Source organism: Bidens hawaiensis, unplaced genomic scaffold (assembly GCF_021521415.1).
Source record: "Bidens hawaiensis isolate Kalapana, Puna unplaced genomic scaffold, B.hawaiensis_p1.1 tig00024057_1, whole genome shotgun sequence".
Classification (NCBI taxonomy): domain Eukaryota; kingdom Viridiplantae; phylum Streptophyta; class Magnoliopsida; order Asterales; family Asteraceae; genus Bidens; species Bidens hawaiensis.
In genome coordinates, this window is record NW_027493795.1 from 98,176 (window position 1) to 114,725 (window position 16,550).

Here is a 16,550-nt window from a genome sequence, read left to right on the forward strand (position 1 = left end):
TTGTTTCCTCATTCCAGGGCACAAAAGAAATTTAAACTTTCCCGCCCACTCCTCGATCAGACACAATCCCTAAAAATAAATAATAATAATAATCCCCATTTCATTTCATTCTTCTTCTCCATCTTCCCACTCTTCTCCATTCATTTCCTCCACCAACCGCGTTTCCAGTAAGTTACTTACTTTTACACACTAATTTCATTCATCTGATAATAATATTATTCTACTTTCTAACTATTGTTTATACGTATACGTACTCTCGATCTGTATGTATTCAACCGTTTTTTTTTTTTGTAGGTTTTTGTTTTGAAACTGTTTCTATACTGTGTGTGGTGTCTGGTTATGGTTTATTGTTATGTATTTAGTCTTTTATTGTGTTTATTTTGGTTATTTGATTTCTAGGGTTTCGAGTGAGAAATGGTGCCTAAAAATGAAGCCACGGAGGAACCGTTAGCAGATTCTCCTACGTCCGTGCTTGAAGAAGAGGTCTGTTAGTCTGTTATTATTATTATTTTGCTAGTTTTTATGCTTAATGGTATGTGTGTGTGTGTGTTGTTTATACTGCTTTTGATAATGTTTAGAGTTTATTTTATGTGTGAAAGGTGTAGGATGTTTTGAGAAGAGTGATTGTGTTGTCTGGTAGCTATGAAATGGTTGAAGCTAGTGTAAATTTGAATTTATTATTAGTTTTTAGGGTTTAGGGTTTAATGATGTGTATTTTAGTGCCTTTTTTGTTGTGACAACTGCTGTTGAAATATGAATGTATGTAGTGTGATTTGTTATGCTCTGTAGTCTGTATATGCTTAAAATATATTTTTTGATGTGTGCGTGTGTTAATTGTTTATACTAATTTTACTAGTTTGAGGAAGCTATTTTAAGTAAAAAAAGAAGAATGTTTTGAGAAAAGTGTTTGTGTTGTCTGGTAGCTTTGAAATGGAGGAAACCAGTATAAATTTATTCATATTTAAGGTTTTTTGGGTTTAGGGTTTAATGACGTGTTTCAGTGCCATCGTTTCGTTTGCATACTGTAACTTGCTCTGTTTTGCTTAGTTTATTCCTTTTGACGGCATGTGTGCGTTTGTTTATGCTAATTTTACTAGTTTTTAGAATCTATTTTATGTGAAAAACGGGTAGAATGTTGTGAGATGAGTGATTGTATTGCCCGTTGGCTATGAAATGGCTGAAGCTTGTGTAATTTTGAATACATTCTTAGGTTTTAGGGTTTAATGATGTGGTTTTTAGAACCTTTTTTGTATATGCTTAGATTCAAGTTTTTGATATGTGTTGTTTATACTACTTTTATTAGTTTTTTGATCATCTTTTATGTAAAAAAGTAGGTTGTTTTGGGATGAGTGTTTGTGCTGTTTGGTAGCTCAGAATTGACTGATGCCAGTTTAAATTTGAACGTATTGCAGGATTTTAGGGTTTAATGATGTTTTTAGTGTCTTTTTGTCGTGACTGATACTGTTGAAATGAGTATGTGTTGTGTGAATTGAATTGCTATACTATATGATGCTGATGGATGTTTGTGTTTAGATGTTATGTTTTAAAGGTTGTGATTCTTTAGCTTTTTTCTTAAATGCTGTTATTGGTTTATTTTGAAGGATATCTGCAAGGAGAAAGTTGGTGTGACGCTGGATGAAGAAACGTTTCTCGAGGCTAAAAATGGGGATACTTTGCTTATATCAGATGCAATGGCCGAGGAGGAAAAAAAGCTTGAACAACAAAGGCTAGAAGAAGAAAACGTGGAAAAAGAAGCACCTACATTGAACGACACACAATTTACTAAACTGGATGAACTTCTTACTCAGACTCAGCTTTACTCTGAGTTCTTATTCGAGAAAATGGATCATCATCATCATCATCGTACTCAGTATATCCCACCAATAGCAATGCTATGGTAGGGTCTGAGGAGGGTAAGATGTAGACAGCCTTACCTCTATCCCATAGGGATAGAGAGGCTGCTTCCGGTGAGACCCCCGGCTCGATAGTAGTTTTGAATCAAGCCTTGGACATAAGACACATAACACTCAATCATCGGGACACCGGCAGATTGGTGCATGTGCCCTTGTCTTTCGGCTATCAACGCCACCACATGATGCCTGATTAACCTTCCGCCACTTTTAACGTTATTTTCACGTGATTAGTAAAATAACGTCAAAATTAGTGCAATTTTACTTTTGCCCACCCAAGGGTTCACACATATATACATTATATGTGCGCACCGCAAGCAGGGCGTCATTCGAGAAAATGGATGATATCACTAATGTATTTTCACATTTTCTTTTTGGTTTTGCACCGTGTTTATTGTTTTCAAGTTCGTGACATTTTTTGAGTTGCAGAACGGGCTGGCTGAAGATGTTGAAGAGGCAAAAGAGGAGAAGAAGAAAGGCCGTGGTAAAAAAAGAAAAGCCACCACACAGTACAATACGGTAAAGGCTTATCTTGTTTACATATATGAGTTTTAAGTTATTAATTTTATTATCTTCTATTCATACCAAGGAATCTCACTTCATTTTGTGAATCTTTATATAGAGGCGGGCTAAGACAGCTGTAGCAGCCATGCTTAACCGATCCGAAGAAAACACTCCCGCTAAAGATATTAATCTTAGTAAGGAAGAGAGAGCTGAAAAAGAGCAGAGTGAGCTTGTTCCCTTATTAACTGGTGGGAAGTTGAAACCGTATCAGATTAAAGGTGTGAAATGGTTGATTTCCCTTTGGCAAAATGGGCTTAATGGTATTCTGGCTGATCAAATGGGCCTTGGCAAAACAATCCAAACTATTGGTTTTCTTGCGCACTTGAAAGGAAAGGGTTTAGACGGGCCTTACTTGGTCATTGCTCCTTTGTCTACCCTGTCAAACTGGTTGAATGAGATAACCAGGTAACATTTAGTAATACTCGGTTTATTTTTGTTTGTTTGTTAAATAAATTAACTTATACAGTTCTCTTATTGTTTGTGAAGATTCGTGCCCTCAGTGAAAGCTGTTATCTATCATGGTGATAGGAATGTGCGGGAAGAAATAAGGAGAAAGCAAATGCCAAAAAAAATAGGACCAGATTTTCCCATTGTGATTACCTCATATGAAGTAGCCATGAATGATGCTAAGAAACACCTGAGGCATTACAACTGGAAATACTTTGTGGTTGATGAGGTGATTATAATTACATTTTTGATTAATCTTGTTTCCGGACTCTTGTTTGTATTTATCTAAACAAACATTTGTTTTTTCATGACTTGCAGGGTCACAGATTGAAAAACTCTAAGTGCAAGCTATTGAGAGAATTGAAATGGCTAAATGTTGAAAACAAGCTTTTGTTAACTGGTACACCTCTGCAAAACAATTTAGCAGAACTTTGGTCATTACTCAACTTCATCTTGCCTGATATCTTTTCATCCCATGAGGAGTTTGAGTCATGGTAATTACGTTTTCAGTTTTCCTTAACTACAACTGAGATTGTAATGATCTGTTTGATAATAATATTTTGTAAATTTAGGTTTGATTTTTCTGGAAAGTCCAACACTGAGGAAGCTGAAGAAGGAAGAAAAGCAAGAGTATGTACTATGTACACAATAAATTTATCTTTTTAACCCTCTTTTATGTTCAAATTTACAAACAGGGTATGTAATATATGCTAATCTTACAAACAGGGTAACTAATTTATCTTTTAATTGCAGGTGGTGGCAAAATTGCATGCGATATTGCGTCCGTTTTTGCTCAGAAGAATGAAAGAGGATGTTGAGCTTTCACTTCCTCGCAAGAAAGAGATTATAATATATGCTAATCTTACTGAGCATCAAAAGAACTTTCAGGATCATCTGGTCAACAAGACACTGGAAACATATCTGAGAGAGAAAGTTGACACTGGTATTTTATACACATATTATGTTTACAAGTTTAACAGTTTCGTGTTTCTTTTCTATGTTTAGTGCTTGATATTTGTATTGTGAAACTTTACAGGCCGTGGCATGAAAGGCCAGCTTTTTAATGTGATGCTTCAGCTTAGAAAAAACTGCAACCATCCTGATCTTCTAGAAGCGGCTTTTGAGGGTTCATGTATGTTATATTTCCACCAATAAATATATATTTTATTAACTTTTTCAGAATTTAAAATAATATATTTGCTATTTTTTGTAACAGGTTTCTATCCCCCTGTAGAACAGATAGTTTCGCAGTGTGGAAAGTTTCAGTTGCTGGAAAGATTGCTGGAAAAATTGCTTCCTCGCAAGCACAAAGTATGCAACATATAACGTCACTATATATGCACGTCTGATATCAATGGTTAATTTAAACTCTTGATTTTGGTAAACAGGTTTTAATCTTCTCTCAGTGGACTAAGATTTTGGATATAATGCATTACTACTTTAATGAAAAAGGTATGGCAGTATGCAGAATTGATGGCAATGTGAAATTGGAAGATAGAAGACAACAGGTAACTTTTTATAATGTTTCATGTATTTATCAGTCAATTCAACTTACTGTTACTTAATTATTTACTTTTTTACAATTATGCAATAATAGATCCAGGACTTCAATGATGTGGACAGCGAGTATAGAATCTTTCTTCTGAGCACACGAGCTGGTGGGCTAGGAATCAATCTCACTGCAGCCGATACCTGCATATTGTACGATAGTGACTGGGTAAAAACCAAACCTTTCATGTCTTTTGACTCGTTAAACTTGTATGATTCAAAGTGGCTTATTAACTTTGAATGATGTGTGGAGTACAGAATCCTCAAATGGATTTACAAGCAATGGATAGGTGTCACAGAATCAGTCAAACAAAGCCTGTTCATGTTTATAGGCTTGCAACAGCTTCATCTGTTGAGGTACTATTATTTCTTCTGCTATTCAGTTTAATGGTTTAAGAGGAGTTCGAGTAAATAAATAATATTTGCAGGGTCGCATGCTGAAACGTGCATTTAGTAAGCTAAGGCTTGAGTATGTGGTGATTGGAAAAGGTCAATTTCAACAGGAGAGAACAAAAGCAGATAACGTCGAGGTATATATTACATGATTGCTCCCTCTAGTAATGCCATATTTCAAGTTTGGCCCTTATTATATATATATTTTTTCAGGAAGAAGAGGAATTGCTGGCACTTTTGAGAGACGATGATGGTGAGGAGGATAAAATGATACAGACGGATATTAGTGACGAGGATCTTGAAAAGCTGCTGGATCGGAGTGATCTGGTTGCCACGGGGCCTGCAAAGGCAGACGGTAAGCCGAACTATGTGACAAGTTTGCTTCCACTTAAAGGGCCTGGCTGGGAGGTGGTGATACCAACTGCAACTGGAGGGATGCTTTCAACCGTCAACAACTAACCGCTTATTAGCTGTTTTTCCCTTTTGGTTTCACTTCATTTGCCATGCATGGTCCGCTTTTTGGGAAAACTTTGGACTGGTGTTTGTTTTTTTGTGTAGTAGCGAGATGGGATTTTACGGTCCATGTAATTGAAACAGAGGGAATTGGCAGAAACTATGTTATGATCTCTTCTTTCATGAAGAAAGAAATTTGAAGTGATACCAAATCTTGCATTGTATTTAATTTAAACAAGTCTAGTTTAGAACAAACACGGTTTTGGGTGATGGGAATTTTAAAGGGTAATTTTAACCGTGTGACATTACTGGCCATTGTGTTGATGATGGGCCACATTTAAGTGTGACATAGGTGTTCCTTTTTTGTTTTGTTGCACTAACATTTGATTACAAAAAATGTCTTATTCAATCCTTCACGTTAACTCAATTTGTGTTCATAATATTAAACATGAAATCAATACATTTTCTATATGAAACGGCCAATAAGAACATATATAGTCTATACCAACATAACATTATAAATGGGACCAATGCATTTACATTAATAAATGGCTATTGAGTCACTATAAACTTGGCTACCAAACTTAATATGGAATCAATCAATATTATGTGATTTGTGGTCCAAATATTACACCATCATTATAAGGATTGAATATTTTTATTTTTATTTATATTAAACTTTATGCAAAAATGGATAAATTAATTATAATCCTAACTCAACAACAAAGAGCATAAATTAAGACCATTTATTCTGTGCAACACTCAAAGAATACAACAAAAAACACAAACGTGTAACAAGCTGCGTTGCTATTCTTTTTGAATTACCATCACCAACCTTGAACCGGCCATCGCCTGTTTGGATCCGGTCGCCACGACGATGACTTTACAGTCGTCCTCTCCACGGAACGCCGCCTTGTATCACTTCCTTCGGCTTTCATGAAGGTGAATATTTTAGTTATAAACCGCCATGCTCGGTTACCATTCGGGCTGTCAGCAGGTTGATCATCTGAATCGGAAAGCTTCTCGTATCTGAGTTTATTCCGGGATGAGTCTATGTCTCCGGTGAGTTTATTCAGGTCAGAAGAGTTGAAGCTTTTACTCCTCATTTGCCAATGTGATGTGAATGTCGTAGTCAATATATTCCTTTTAACACTCATGATATGAGACTTTATAAAGTGTTAAGTTGAAACTTGTTGGAGGATAATGACTAAATGAGAAACGTTACTTATTTTGCTTCCTTTAAATTAACTAACTAATTACCTTACATGTTACTTAAGATGTATCACAATGATTTAACAACCATCATACGTCCATATACATCAATAATCTTTGTTAAAGGGTGTTAGTCATAATAATAATAATAATAAAACTTTCAACATTTAATGGTAAATGGTTACTCCAATACAAGACCTTATATTATTTGTACTTTTTTAATTATTTTATGCACTTTCAAATTATCAATGTAGTTGGTGAGTTCCTGCATAAGATTTTTAATTACACAAAAGCCCGGCTCAACTATTGTGGAGGCCTAAATCAAATTTAAAACTTCGAGGATCTTTTCCGAATTTTATTTTTATAAATATACATGACAAAAAGAACGAACATGTTAGGTCATGCCATAATAATGCAAAAACAATGGAAACGATAAGATAAAATTCCTAAACCATAAACAAGAACATATCACTCACATACGCATATTATAGAAATATATCATTAAACTGTTATGAAATTTGTCCAACCAAACCAACTTATAAGAAGTAAAATTGGGCCTAAACAGCTAAACTAATATATCCATGTATAAGACCAAAGGAAAGTTGAGGCCTAAAGCTAGGGTCTGAGTGGCTTACCCTAGAGCTGGTCATGATTCACATACGTCTCGGCTAAGCTGAGTAGTATGTTCGATATATAAAATTCACCAAACTAATCACGAGTCAAAACTACATTCACGCAAAAGTAATTTGGATGCTACCTCATTAATTTCAAATAAAGTAACAACTAACAACTAATGAACTTATTAAGTACAGCAAGTTAAGTAGCAAATCTTGAGTAACACACTAGGCACTAGTAACGCAAATGCAACAAATATTTTGACACAAGATTGATCAAGTAGTACAAAACATTAGTAATGCCTTAAATGCAATTAATATTTTGCAAGATGACAAAAGGAATAAATTAGATGGTATTCAGATTTTATAGAATAGAAGTTAAAATTCTTGAACTTGAGCAGCTAATCAAGACTGAAGAGATTCCTCAAGTAACTTCTGCATGAGCGATTTCGAAAGTCCCATAACTCCATCAGCAGTTCCAATCTACAAACCAGGTAATCAAATATAAAAAAACTTATATATATATATATATATATATGTTATGATATATGCATGTGTGTGTTTGATAGGAAGATACTAACCACGGTGTCAACAAAGGGAGCAGTTAGCGGATGCTCGAGCATCAGTCCTCCAGCAACATTAAGTGTTACCCCATCATCTATCTAACATATCAAAACACGAGCAGTTGGCGGATGCTCATGTGTACTTTTTTTATAGGTAATATCTCATAAAATAGTAACCAACTTTCAAAAGTGTTCCAATTAGGTCATTCATGTATATTTTTCTCAAATTGCAATATTTTCTTCGGGCAGGTTTTTTTATTTTGAAATTACTTGTAATCGATATTACTGGTACAACGAACTGATAATGTTGATATGAGTATTGGGTCTACTAAAATCCTAGTGTTTTTAGAGGTGAAAACGAGCTAAGCTGCTCGACAACAGTAAGCTACTCGAAATCGAATCGAGCAGGGCTTAAACGAGCTTGAGCGTGGAAATAAGCTTGTATACTGAAAATCCCAAGTTTCAGTTATCGATCTCAAGTAGGCTCGCGAGCCAAAAGAAGCTCATTATTTAATATTTATATAACTTTTATTTAATATATATTGCATCAAAATGATTATTATATATTTAGATATATATAATATTGTTAAAATTAACTAAATAACATATATTATGTAATATATATAAAAACAATAATTACAAAGTCATATAAAAGAATCATACATGTATTTCCATTAACTAATGAATAATAAACGAGCTGAGCCAAGCTTTAGAAATAAAGATCAAAACGAGAAGAGCTCGAACTCAGCTTAGCTCGGCTCGGATCATTTACACCCTACTCTTTTGTTGTCATTTTAACTATTTAAGACATTAAGTTAACGGTTCAACATTTCTTTTAGCTTTATTCGTGTAGTTAAATGTTACGATTTTCATGGAATGAAGGAGTGAGTGTTGTTTTCTTTTTACATTACCAGTTTATCAATGACCTCATCTGGTATATCATGAAAATAAACCTGCACAGCAACAACAATCAGCCAAATTTAGTTTATTACAAGTTTATAACACTGTTTTTTAAATCATAAATAATCTACTTATTACCGAAAAACAAATAGAATACCTCTGATCTATCCCATCCTCGTTTCCTGATCCCGGTTGTAAGGTTCGTTACGACTACAGACCCGACAACGGCTGCACAACCTCCAGAATATCCTAAAAAAAAGAACAAAAATAGTCAATGATTTTATAAACTTGAAGAGTTGAATCACATCAACATTTTAGTTACTAACGAGTACTTGGTAACAAGTAAACCGAACAAACCTTTAACAAAATGTCGCGCTTCTTCTTTGCTCGACGGCTTTTCTCGAATCATCCCTTCATACACCACCACCTAAAATTAAACCAAATGTAGGCGAGAAACAATAATCAAATATCATAAATTATGTTATATTTCGTACGCGTTTTATAAAAAATATATTTAACTCGAAACAGAATAGTTATTAGGCATACTGTGTCAGCTGTTATTAGCAGTGTCGGGTGTGCCTTTTGCTCCTTATGACCTCCGATACCAAGCCTTGAAACGATGGCATCGGCCTGATTTATTTGAAATAAAAAATAATTACATAGGAAACATAATCAAATAATATCTTCTAACTACGATAACGGTATAATAATAAACGCTAACTAATATATTCTCTCTGATACCTTTGCTTCCGCTAGAGCCAATACCAAATCCTCTGGCTTTTCCCTCCTGATAGCCATCTCATCAATGTCTGCAGCCTAAATCATGAACGGATGTTAGGGCTGTCCAAAAAGCTCGTGGCACAGAGTTTGCCCGAAAAAAGATCGAATAAAGCTCGCTCAAATTGGCTCATTTTGAAACCAAGCCCGAACCAAGGGTGGATTGCTCATTTTGAGTTATGAGAGCTCGATCTTGGCTCGTTTTAAGGTCTTTTCTATAGCTCGAGCTCAGCTCCTAAGTTGTTTTTTCAAGCTCGGCTCGTTTATTATTTATTAATAAATTTATATACATTTTTAATTATTTTATATATTTAGAGAAAAACCTTAAACGAGCCTAAGCTCGGCTCGAGCTCGATTATGCAGTCTAAAATTGATACATGGAAGTCCAAAAAATGTGAAATTTAAAAACTACAGAAGGCCCGTAAAGGCTCGACGAGCCTAAACGAGCTTGCCATACAATGCTCAAGCTCTAAAACTAAACGAGCTGTATTTAAGGCTCGGCCTTGGCTTGAACTCGATAAAGTTCACAGCTTGTTTATAGTTTTTTATCGATCTGAGCTCGAGTAGCTTGCAAGCAGTTCGGCTCGTTTGCACCCCTATATATATGTGTGTATTTATGTATGTACATATATAAACAAGCAGTATATGATATTTTATTCAATGGATTATTTTGTTGATTTAAACAAATGGGTTTTAAAAACTTCTTTTTTTAAACCGAACCGAACCGAGCCTGAGCCAGAGAGAGCCGAAAATCAATGAATACTGATTAAAAATCCGAAATAATAAATAATTAAAAGAGAAATGAGGGGATATTATATTTCATGAGTGAGTCAGTCACCATAACAGTAAAATGATAACCCATCTCTTGCAAGATGTTTCTACGAGCCATTGAAGAAGAACCCAGTATTATCTTTGCTTCTTTCACCTTAAGTTAACAAATACAAAATCAGTATACAAGTAACTAATTAATTATGGATATTATTATTAATCAATCGTCGGTTAGAAAATGAAACCTGGAATTGAGTGTTTGCCATTCAAGTCTCTGCGTTTGGTGAATCCTCGCAATTCATGGGAGGATAGAATGTGAAAGACTTATTCGACAGGACCGGGTGTGATTCATGTCTCCATCATTTAGTTTTGGTAGTATCGGGTGTAGCTGCGAAGCTTGGAAAAAAACGTTAGGGCCTGACCAAAAAAAATTATAAAAGAATTTACACACGAGGGGGAGCTCAAATTTTTGGACAAAAATAGGTAAATTTATACTACATATAAAATTTTTGGGCGAAAAATAAGTAAACCTACAATGCTGTGTAAAAACACACGTGGGACCCCTGGCCCTCACTATACTTCGCCCTTGATCGGGTGATAACGAGAGACTGAGAGAGTATGTGACGTTCATTAGTTGGATCCTTAAACTGAACGAACAAGTTTTATTTCACTGCACTATCGTGCTTTCAGGCTAGTGTTTATAGGCTCACTCGTGTGTGTATTTAGATGTGATAAAATTTGTCACCTATTTGTAGGATTGTTGTCCGATTAAAAGAAATAGAAAGAGTGAGTGGGCCCAACTGCCGCCAAATCTTGTAAATATTTCCATTGTTCAATATGGTAGGTACTTTACACAAGGACAAGGGCATACTAGTGATTGCATAATACAAATGAAAAACGTCCTATAAAAAGATGTATAATGGTTGGTTTGCATTATCCAACATGACTAAAGTCTTATATTTAAATTATATGCATAAATGGATTAACTAAGGCTATCCTCTATGATGAGGGGCTTTGAAGCCCCTCCCCAGTGCCACGTTAGCGTCACGTGGACACTGGGGGCTTCAAAGCCCCACCCCAAAGAAGCCCCTCTATGGTGCAAGGGCTTCGAAGCCCCTTTAATTTTTTTTATTTTTTTTATAAAACTAAAAAACCAAACACCAACCACCCAAACCATCCTCATCCTCATCCTCATCCTCATCCTCATCCTCATCCTCATCCTCTGCCAAAACACCATACACCCAAACCCTATATATCAAACTCAACAACTCAACCTCATCCTCTGCCAAAACAAAGACCTCCGACCATCTCCATCTCAATCTCGTCAAGAAAATGAAGCAAATCTGAGATGAAAAGGGTTTTGTCTGGACCTCTGACCACCTCCGACCATCTCTGGTTTAATCGGATCTATGAAAAGGAAGCGATGGGTTTTGTCTAGAACGAAGGTATATAGCCGCTGGAGGGGGGGGGGCACCTTATTTTCTCCATTCGCGCCGGCCGTTGGCTTGCTGGCCACCACCGCGCCCTTGGTTGGACCGCGCCCCACTGCAGTGTTCCGCGCCCGCGAGGTCAGCCGTTGGAGCCCCATAGCGGGGGGTCTAAGATATTGAGTGTGTAAGTGTGATCGGTTGAAAATCACATGAACGAGGAAGAGATATATTTTTTATTGGTAGAATCGACGAGGGAGGTAGTAAAGGAGTTTATGTTGACTTATGGGATGCAAATAAAAAACTGAAGGTTTGGTTGTATGTTTTTTTCAAAATCAAACTTTAGGGGGGTGTTTGGTAGAGGGAATTGAGGGGTGAGAAATGGAATTGGAAAGAATTCCCTTGTTTGTTTATGAAAGAAAGATGTGAGAAATGGAAATAAACCATTTCCATTTCTCTGATTTTGTTTCTCTAAAAACGGCGGAGAATTGGATTTCTCGACGTTCATTTCTCCCATTTTCCTCCTTTTCCTTTCAAACTCTTTCTTCTGCAAATGAAAGGCTCTCCGGGTTTCGTTTTGGAGCTCTAATCAACGGCGGTGGTGGTCTCGGGTGCTATAACTCACTCCGTCGCCGTTTCTTCTACACATCCACCGTTTGTTACAGTCGCCGTCACGACCTCCGTCGCCGGAGCCAATTCTTCAGCCAGTGGTAGCAGCTGTACTTAGGTTAGGGTTTGTTTATTTATCATTTTAATCCTGTTTCTTATCTCCTGGTGTTAAAGCCCTAAATTTGGTTCAACTTGTAAGCTAATGCAATCCCTAATTTGACTGTTTAATCACATATATTTATAATAAATGTCTAGCTGTATAGTCGATGGACAGTGTAAGTATGCTGCTATGCATAGCATCATCTGTGAATTTGTGTGTGTTAGTATGCATAGGCTACTTGTGTAAACCAGAACTACATATGCAAACTTAAAACTTCAAGCTCTAACTGTATCTACTATTTCAGTTACCTATGTCATACATGTTGTTATTGTAATTGATTATTGATATAACACCTACATGAACTGCCATATTCATTAATGCTTTAATCGTTATGTTTGATCAGCCCGTGTTCGTTCATTTTAAAACTCTCGTCGCCCTCCATTAATCAAGCTTCTTAGAGTGCCATCTTTAATAACACTGATCTTCTTTTAAACTTGTGTCACTTTATGTCTTACAATTTCTGTTCAATCAATCTAATTTTCTTAACTTTTGCTTAAATTTTGATGGGTGATGTTGACGTTGTATTGTTGATTTATAATTACGTGTTATGTTTATTCTAAATGTAGGTTGTATTTTATATATGCCCCTTAAAATTTGTAATAATACCATATACAATATACCTAACTGAAAACTCACTATCAAGTATATTACTCATTCGAAACATTTACAGTTTCAAATCCACCTATTTCATCAACTACAACCTTTTCTAACTATGCCACTTTCTTTCTCTTTACACTTCAAACTTTCTTAACTTAAATTATAACATAAGAGAAGGCTATTTATGTAAAACATATGAAATGGATACATTTGATATGGCCAATTTTTGTTGGGTAAGTTTGGTATCAGTCAGGTTTTGATATATGAGATCATCCTTAAATGTAATAGCTTATGCTTTTATATTAATTTAAAGGCCCAGTAAACCCGTTATAAGGTTTGGTTCGGTTCAGTTTCAAATTTGCATCAGTTTGATTCTGGTTTAGAGACTAAGACTTCATAAACGTTACAACTGTTTGGTTCATGGTTTAACCTAGCAATCATCAAAACTGGGTCATGAACACCCCTACACATAAACACAATTTAATCATTTAACTAAACAGATTTAATGACATAACATCTTATTAAAATTTTTTTTATGCTTTTTTTTAAATATTTTGGTATGTAATTCAGATATTGGTGTTTATGCATTTACAAGGTAGAAACATTATGTGCTACTTACTGAATTTTATTTATGTGCAGGACATGGGTAAACCTTTCAAGAAACCCTTTAACAAGAACTCAGAAGACAGGCTTAAGACATTTCAAAAACCATCTAAAAAGCCTTTTAAGACGCCTCAAAAGTCAAAGAGCGTGTCTAAAGATTCTTTACCAATTCAGCATGAAGATGATTTCCCAGACTTCCCCAGAGGTTCAAGTCTTCAACTGTGTATACAATTTTTTTTTTGAGTCACACATAGATATTCATGTAAGGTTTTGAGTATTGTAGGTGGACAGAGTTCACTCAGTCGGGAAGAAGTAGATAAAGTTCGGGCGGAGGTTGACAAAGAGTTTGAAACAGGGAATATGGTTTTGAAGAAAACAAAGAAAGATAGAAAGAAAAGCGTGACTCGTTCAACCGAGGATGACCTGGGTTCACTTTTTGGCGATGTGAAAGGTCAGAAGGTTCCTAGGTTTGCTAATAAGATCACCTTGAAGGTACATTTTTGTATGTTTAATTTTTGTTTTTGTTAGCATGTTATTCTGACATGCAATTATGCAACTTACAGACCGTTTCTTTTGCATAAAGTTTATGATCAAAGTTGCGTAATGTTTTCTTTTTCTTTTCTGGATTTTTTCAGAATGTTACTCCTGGAATGAAGCTGTGGGGTGTAATATCAGAAGTGAATGATAAAGATCTTGTAGTTAGTCTTCCAGGTGGTCTTCGTGGTTTAGTTCGTGCCTCTGAAGCAACAGATCCTCTGTTACATGATGAAATGAAAGAGGTAGTAATCTTTCAAAAGCTTTATAGTTACCAGTTACTAGAGTTGGATTTTTCAGAATATCTACTCTTTATATCCTCTTGCAAAAATTTGCATTTTGATGTATAATTTTTTTTTTCAAACAGGACGCAGAAGGCGATGTTCTTTCATCTGTATATAAGGTTGGTCAACTGGTTTCATGCATAGTACTTAAATTAGATGGTGACAAGAACGAAAAAGGGATGCACAGGATTTGGCTCTCTATTCGTCTTGCTTTGTTGCATAGTAGCTTCACTTTGGACTCTCTTCAAGAAGGGATGGTGAGCCATTTCAACAAATTTTTAGACTTGAGATCATAATTGTTATTCTTGAGTGAGATTGAGTGCATAAATTGCATATTGTTAAGGGCATATTTGGTATTTCTCTTAAAAAGTTGAGTTGAAGTAAAATGTCAACTTTGAGATTGAATTGGTCAAATGATAGTGTGGTAGCCTAAAAATAGTCAGTGATGTGTTATATAAGTTTTAACATTGACATAAACGTTACACCAAATATAGGGATCTAAATGGGTTTGAGACTTTGAGTTAGCTTTGATTCAAATGAAACCTATCTCACAAAAGACTTTTTTGCACAGGTTGGCATGAAAGTGAAAAAATAATGAGATAGCCAATGACATCCAAGTAGTACAGGAGAGGAAATCCTTTGGTCGATAGGGACTCTTTTAGCATGCAAAAAAAGCATTAGCATGGGTTATAAACTCTTCTGGTGTTTACTTGAAATTCATTGTGTAACAACTGATATTGTGAGTTATGATAAAAACGGTTCAAAGCAGCTCATTTGATTGGTAAAGATGTGGATCTAGGACGTTCTTTTCTTGCGTTGACAATAGAAGAGAAAATTGAGATGGTCGAGTTGTATACCGATGGTTCAATGGGATAGTTGTGTATGGTTGAAGTATGTTTTGTATGTGAATTGGTTTTAACTATGGTTGATGTTTTTTGCTTAAAAACTATGTTTTGTATGTGAATTGGTTTGATCAATGCATATTTTGGTTGGAATTTATGCATCTTTTTATATGTTTTTTATTTTTTAATAAATATTTGTTATGAAAAAAATACTTGTGCTAATGATAAAGTTGATATAATTCTCTGTTTATTTTCTATGTACCAAACAAGAGAAATGATTCTCAGCTATATTTCTCTACTGAAATCTCTGTACTACCAAACAGAACAGTCAATTCTCATTCTCCAGACCAATTCTCTTTCTCTGCAATTCCATTTCTCTATTCCATTTCTCTACAATTCCATTCTCTGTACCAAACACCCCCTAGGTTCGGTTGTGTGTGTAATTTATAATAGTTTAATATATAGTCTAAGCCAAAGAGTTTACCCCAAATTTATAATAATCAATTAATTATTAAAGTTTTATGTCCAAATCCATTATTTTTGGCCAATGCTTTCTTTTTCAGCCCAAAATTTTCAACCTCAGATGAAAAAAACTGAAAAAACCAAACCATATCTAATCCAAAAGATGAAAACAGAGACCGAACAGTTTTCAAGAACTCAAAACCGACATTTCGGTTTTTGATTCGGTTTTAGTCCAATACCAAACCGACTGATGCACACCCCTGGTGGTTGAAATACCATCCATGGTGGTCAAGAACAATGGTGTTAAGGCATGCCTACACATTCCATAGTGGGTGGATTTCACACAAGAAGATTTTTGCTGTTCAAAAAGATAAGACAAGATTGTATGATTTCATGGATTTGTGAACAACACTTGTGGTTAAGTCTTCTTTCTAGTCTAGAGACTATGATGGAGGAGCGTCCCGAACAACCAAAACCAAAGGCGACTAGCCAGATTAATGAGAATCGGCTCATCGAAAATTGTGACTCGATCCACTTTGTGGTCGATGTGTAGCATCTCCGTTTTTCTACAAAAATAATTCATAATATTTTATAAATGTTGTGTGGATGTTATTTTATAAAAGGTCCTATAACTAACATATTGTAATAGGTTATGTGATAAAAACATAAACAATACAAACTTCTAGTTGTAATGATTAAATATTAAAACGAAAGGGACTAAGGATGACAAGTCTAAAGCTTGATTTAATACGGTGTAAGAACCCGTATGTTTACGCGCGTCTTAACTGTATGTGGCTGTGCGGGTGTGCACGACGAACAAAATAAACATAAGACCATGTGTAGTGAATTAAGTCTTTATGGGGACGTTTTGCGCTATGTGATG

General features: G+C 35.4%; 3 protein-coding genes across 4 annotated transcripts; 2 read left to right on the forward strand and 1 right to left on the reverse strand.

The window, feature by feature from the left end:
- The first annotated feature begins 190 nt into the window (after positions 1-190).
- Positions 191-5,378, forward strand: LOC143568691 (ATP-dependent DNA helicase DDM1-like). The gene is made up of 16 exons (XM_077054779.1): positions 191-263; positions 400-483; positions 1,602-1,848; positions 2,332-2,429; positions 2,533-2,879; positions 2,961-3,150; positions 3,240-3,415; positions 3,494-3,551; positions 3,675-3,864; positions 3,958-4,053; positions 4,138-4,232; positions 4,310-4,429; positions 4,519-4,638; positions 4,728-4,826; positions 4,898-4,999; positions 5,076-5,378. Exons 2-16 carry the CDS (start codon positions 415-417, stop codon positions 5,319-5,321), a joined length of 2,253 nt encoding a protein of 750 aa, XP_076910894.1. The 5' UTR covers positions 191-263; positions 400-414; the 3' UTR covers positions 5,322-5,378.
- Positions 5,379-7,518: 2,140 nt separating this feature from the next.
- Positions 7,519-10,360, reverse strand: LOC143568682 (uncharacterized). Of its 2 annotated transcripts, none has more exons than XM_077054773.1 (8): positions 10,220-10,360; positions 9,346-9,420; positions 9,151-9,234; positions 8,962-9,031; positions 8,762-8,853; positions 8,616-8,657; positions 7,723-7,803; positions 7,519-7,624 (listed from the first exon to the last, which is right to left on the reverse strand). In XM_077054773.1, the coding sequence occupies exons 1-8, from the start codon at positions 10,268-10,270 to the stop codon at positions 7,547-7,549; spliced, it is 573 nt and encodes a 190-aa protein (XP_076910888.1). In that variant the 5' UTR covers positions 10,271-10,360; the 3' UTR covers positions 7,519-7,546. The 2 variants fall into 2 exon arrangements, with proteins under 2 accessions (XP_076910888.1, XP_076910886.1); XM_077054771.1 differs by having other exon boundaries at positions 9,124-9,234.
- Positions 10,361-12,896: 2,536 nt separating this feature from the next.
- On the forward strand, positions 12,897-14,875 carry LOC143568702 (rRNA biogenesis protein RRP5-like). Its single transcript, XM_077054788.1, has 5 exons — positions 12,897-13,750; positions 13,829-14,037; positions 14,181-14,324; positions 14,447-14,620; positions 14,858-14,875. Exons 1-5 carry the CDS (start codon positions 13,525-13,527, stop codon positions 14,873-14,875), a joined length of 771 nt encoding a protein of 256 aa, XP_076910903.1. The 5' UTR covers positions 12,897-13,524.
- Positions 14,876-16,550: the final 1,675 nt, after the last annotated feature.

Bases quoted from the DNA above. Each gene is read 5' to 3' on its own strand.
- LOC143568691 (XM_077054779.1), top strand. From the start codon at position 415: ATGGTGCCTAAAAATGAAGCCACGGAGGAACCGTTAGCAGATTCTCCT. The intron at 4,233-4,309 runs GTATGCAACATA...TTTGGTAAACAG, and splicing joins TGCTTCCTCGCAAGCACAAA to GTTTTAATCTTCTCTCAGTG. The intron at 4,827-4,897 runs GTACTATTATTT...TAATATTTGCAG, and splicing joins CAACAGCTTCATCTGTTGAG to GGTCGCATGCTGAAACGTGC.
- LOC143568682 (XM_077054771.1), bottom strand. From the start codon at position 10,270: ATGGCTCGTAGAAACATCTTGCAAGAGATGGGTTATCATTTTACTGTT. The intron at 8,658-8,761 runs GTATTCTATTTG...GTTGCTGTGCAG, and splicing joins GAGGATGGGATAGATCAGAG to GTTTATTTTCATGATATACC. The intron at 7,625-7,722 runs GTTAGTATCTTC...CCTGGTTTGTAG, and splicing joins CTCCCTTTGTTGACACCGTG to ATTGGAACTGCTGATGGAGT.
- LOC143568702 (XM_077054788.1), top strand. From the start codon at position 13,525: ATGCATTTACAAGGTAGAAACATTATGTGCTACTTACTGAATTTTATT. The intron at 13,751-13,828 runs GTTCAAGTCTTC...TGAGTATTGTAG, and splicing joins TTTCCCAGACTTCCCCAGAG to GTGGACAGAGTTCACTCAGT. The intron at 14,325-14,446 runs GTAGTAATCTTT...TTTTTCAAACAG, and splicing joins TACATGATGAAATGAAAGAG to GACGCAGAAGGCGATGTTCT.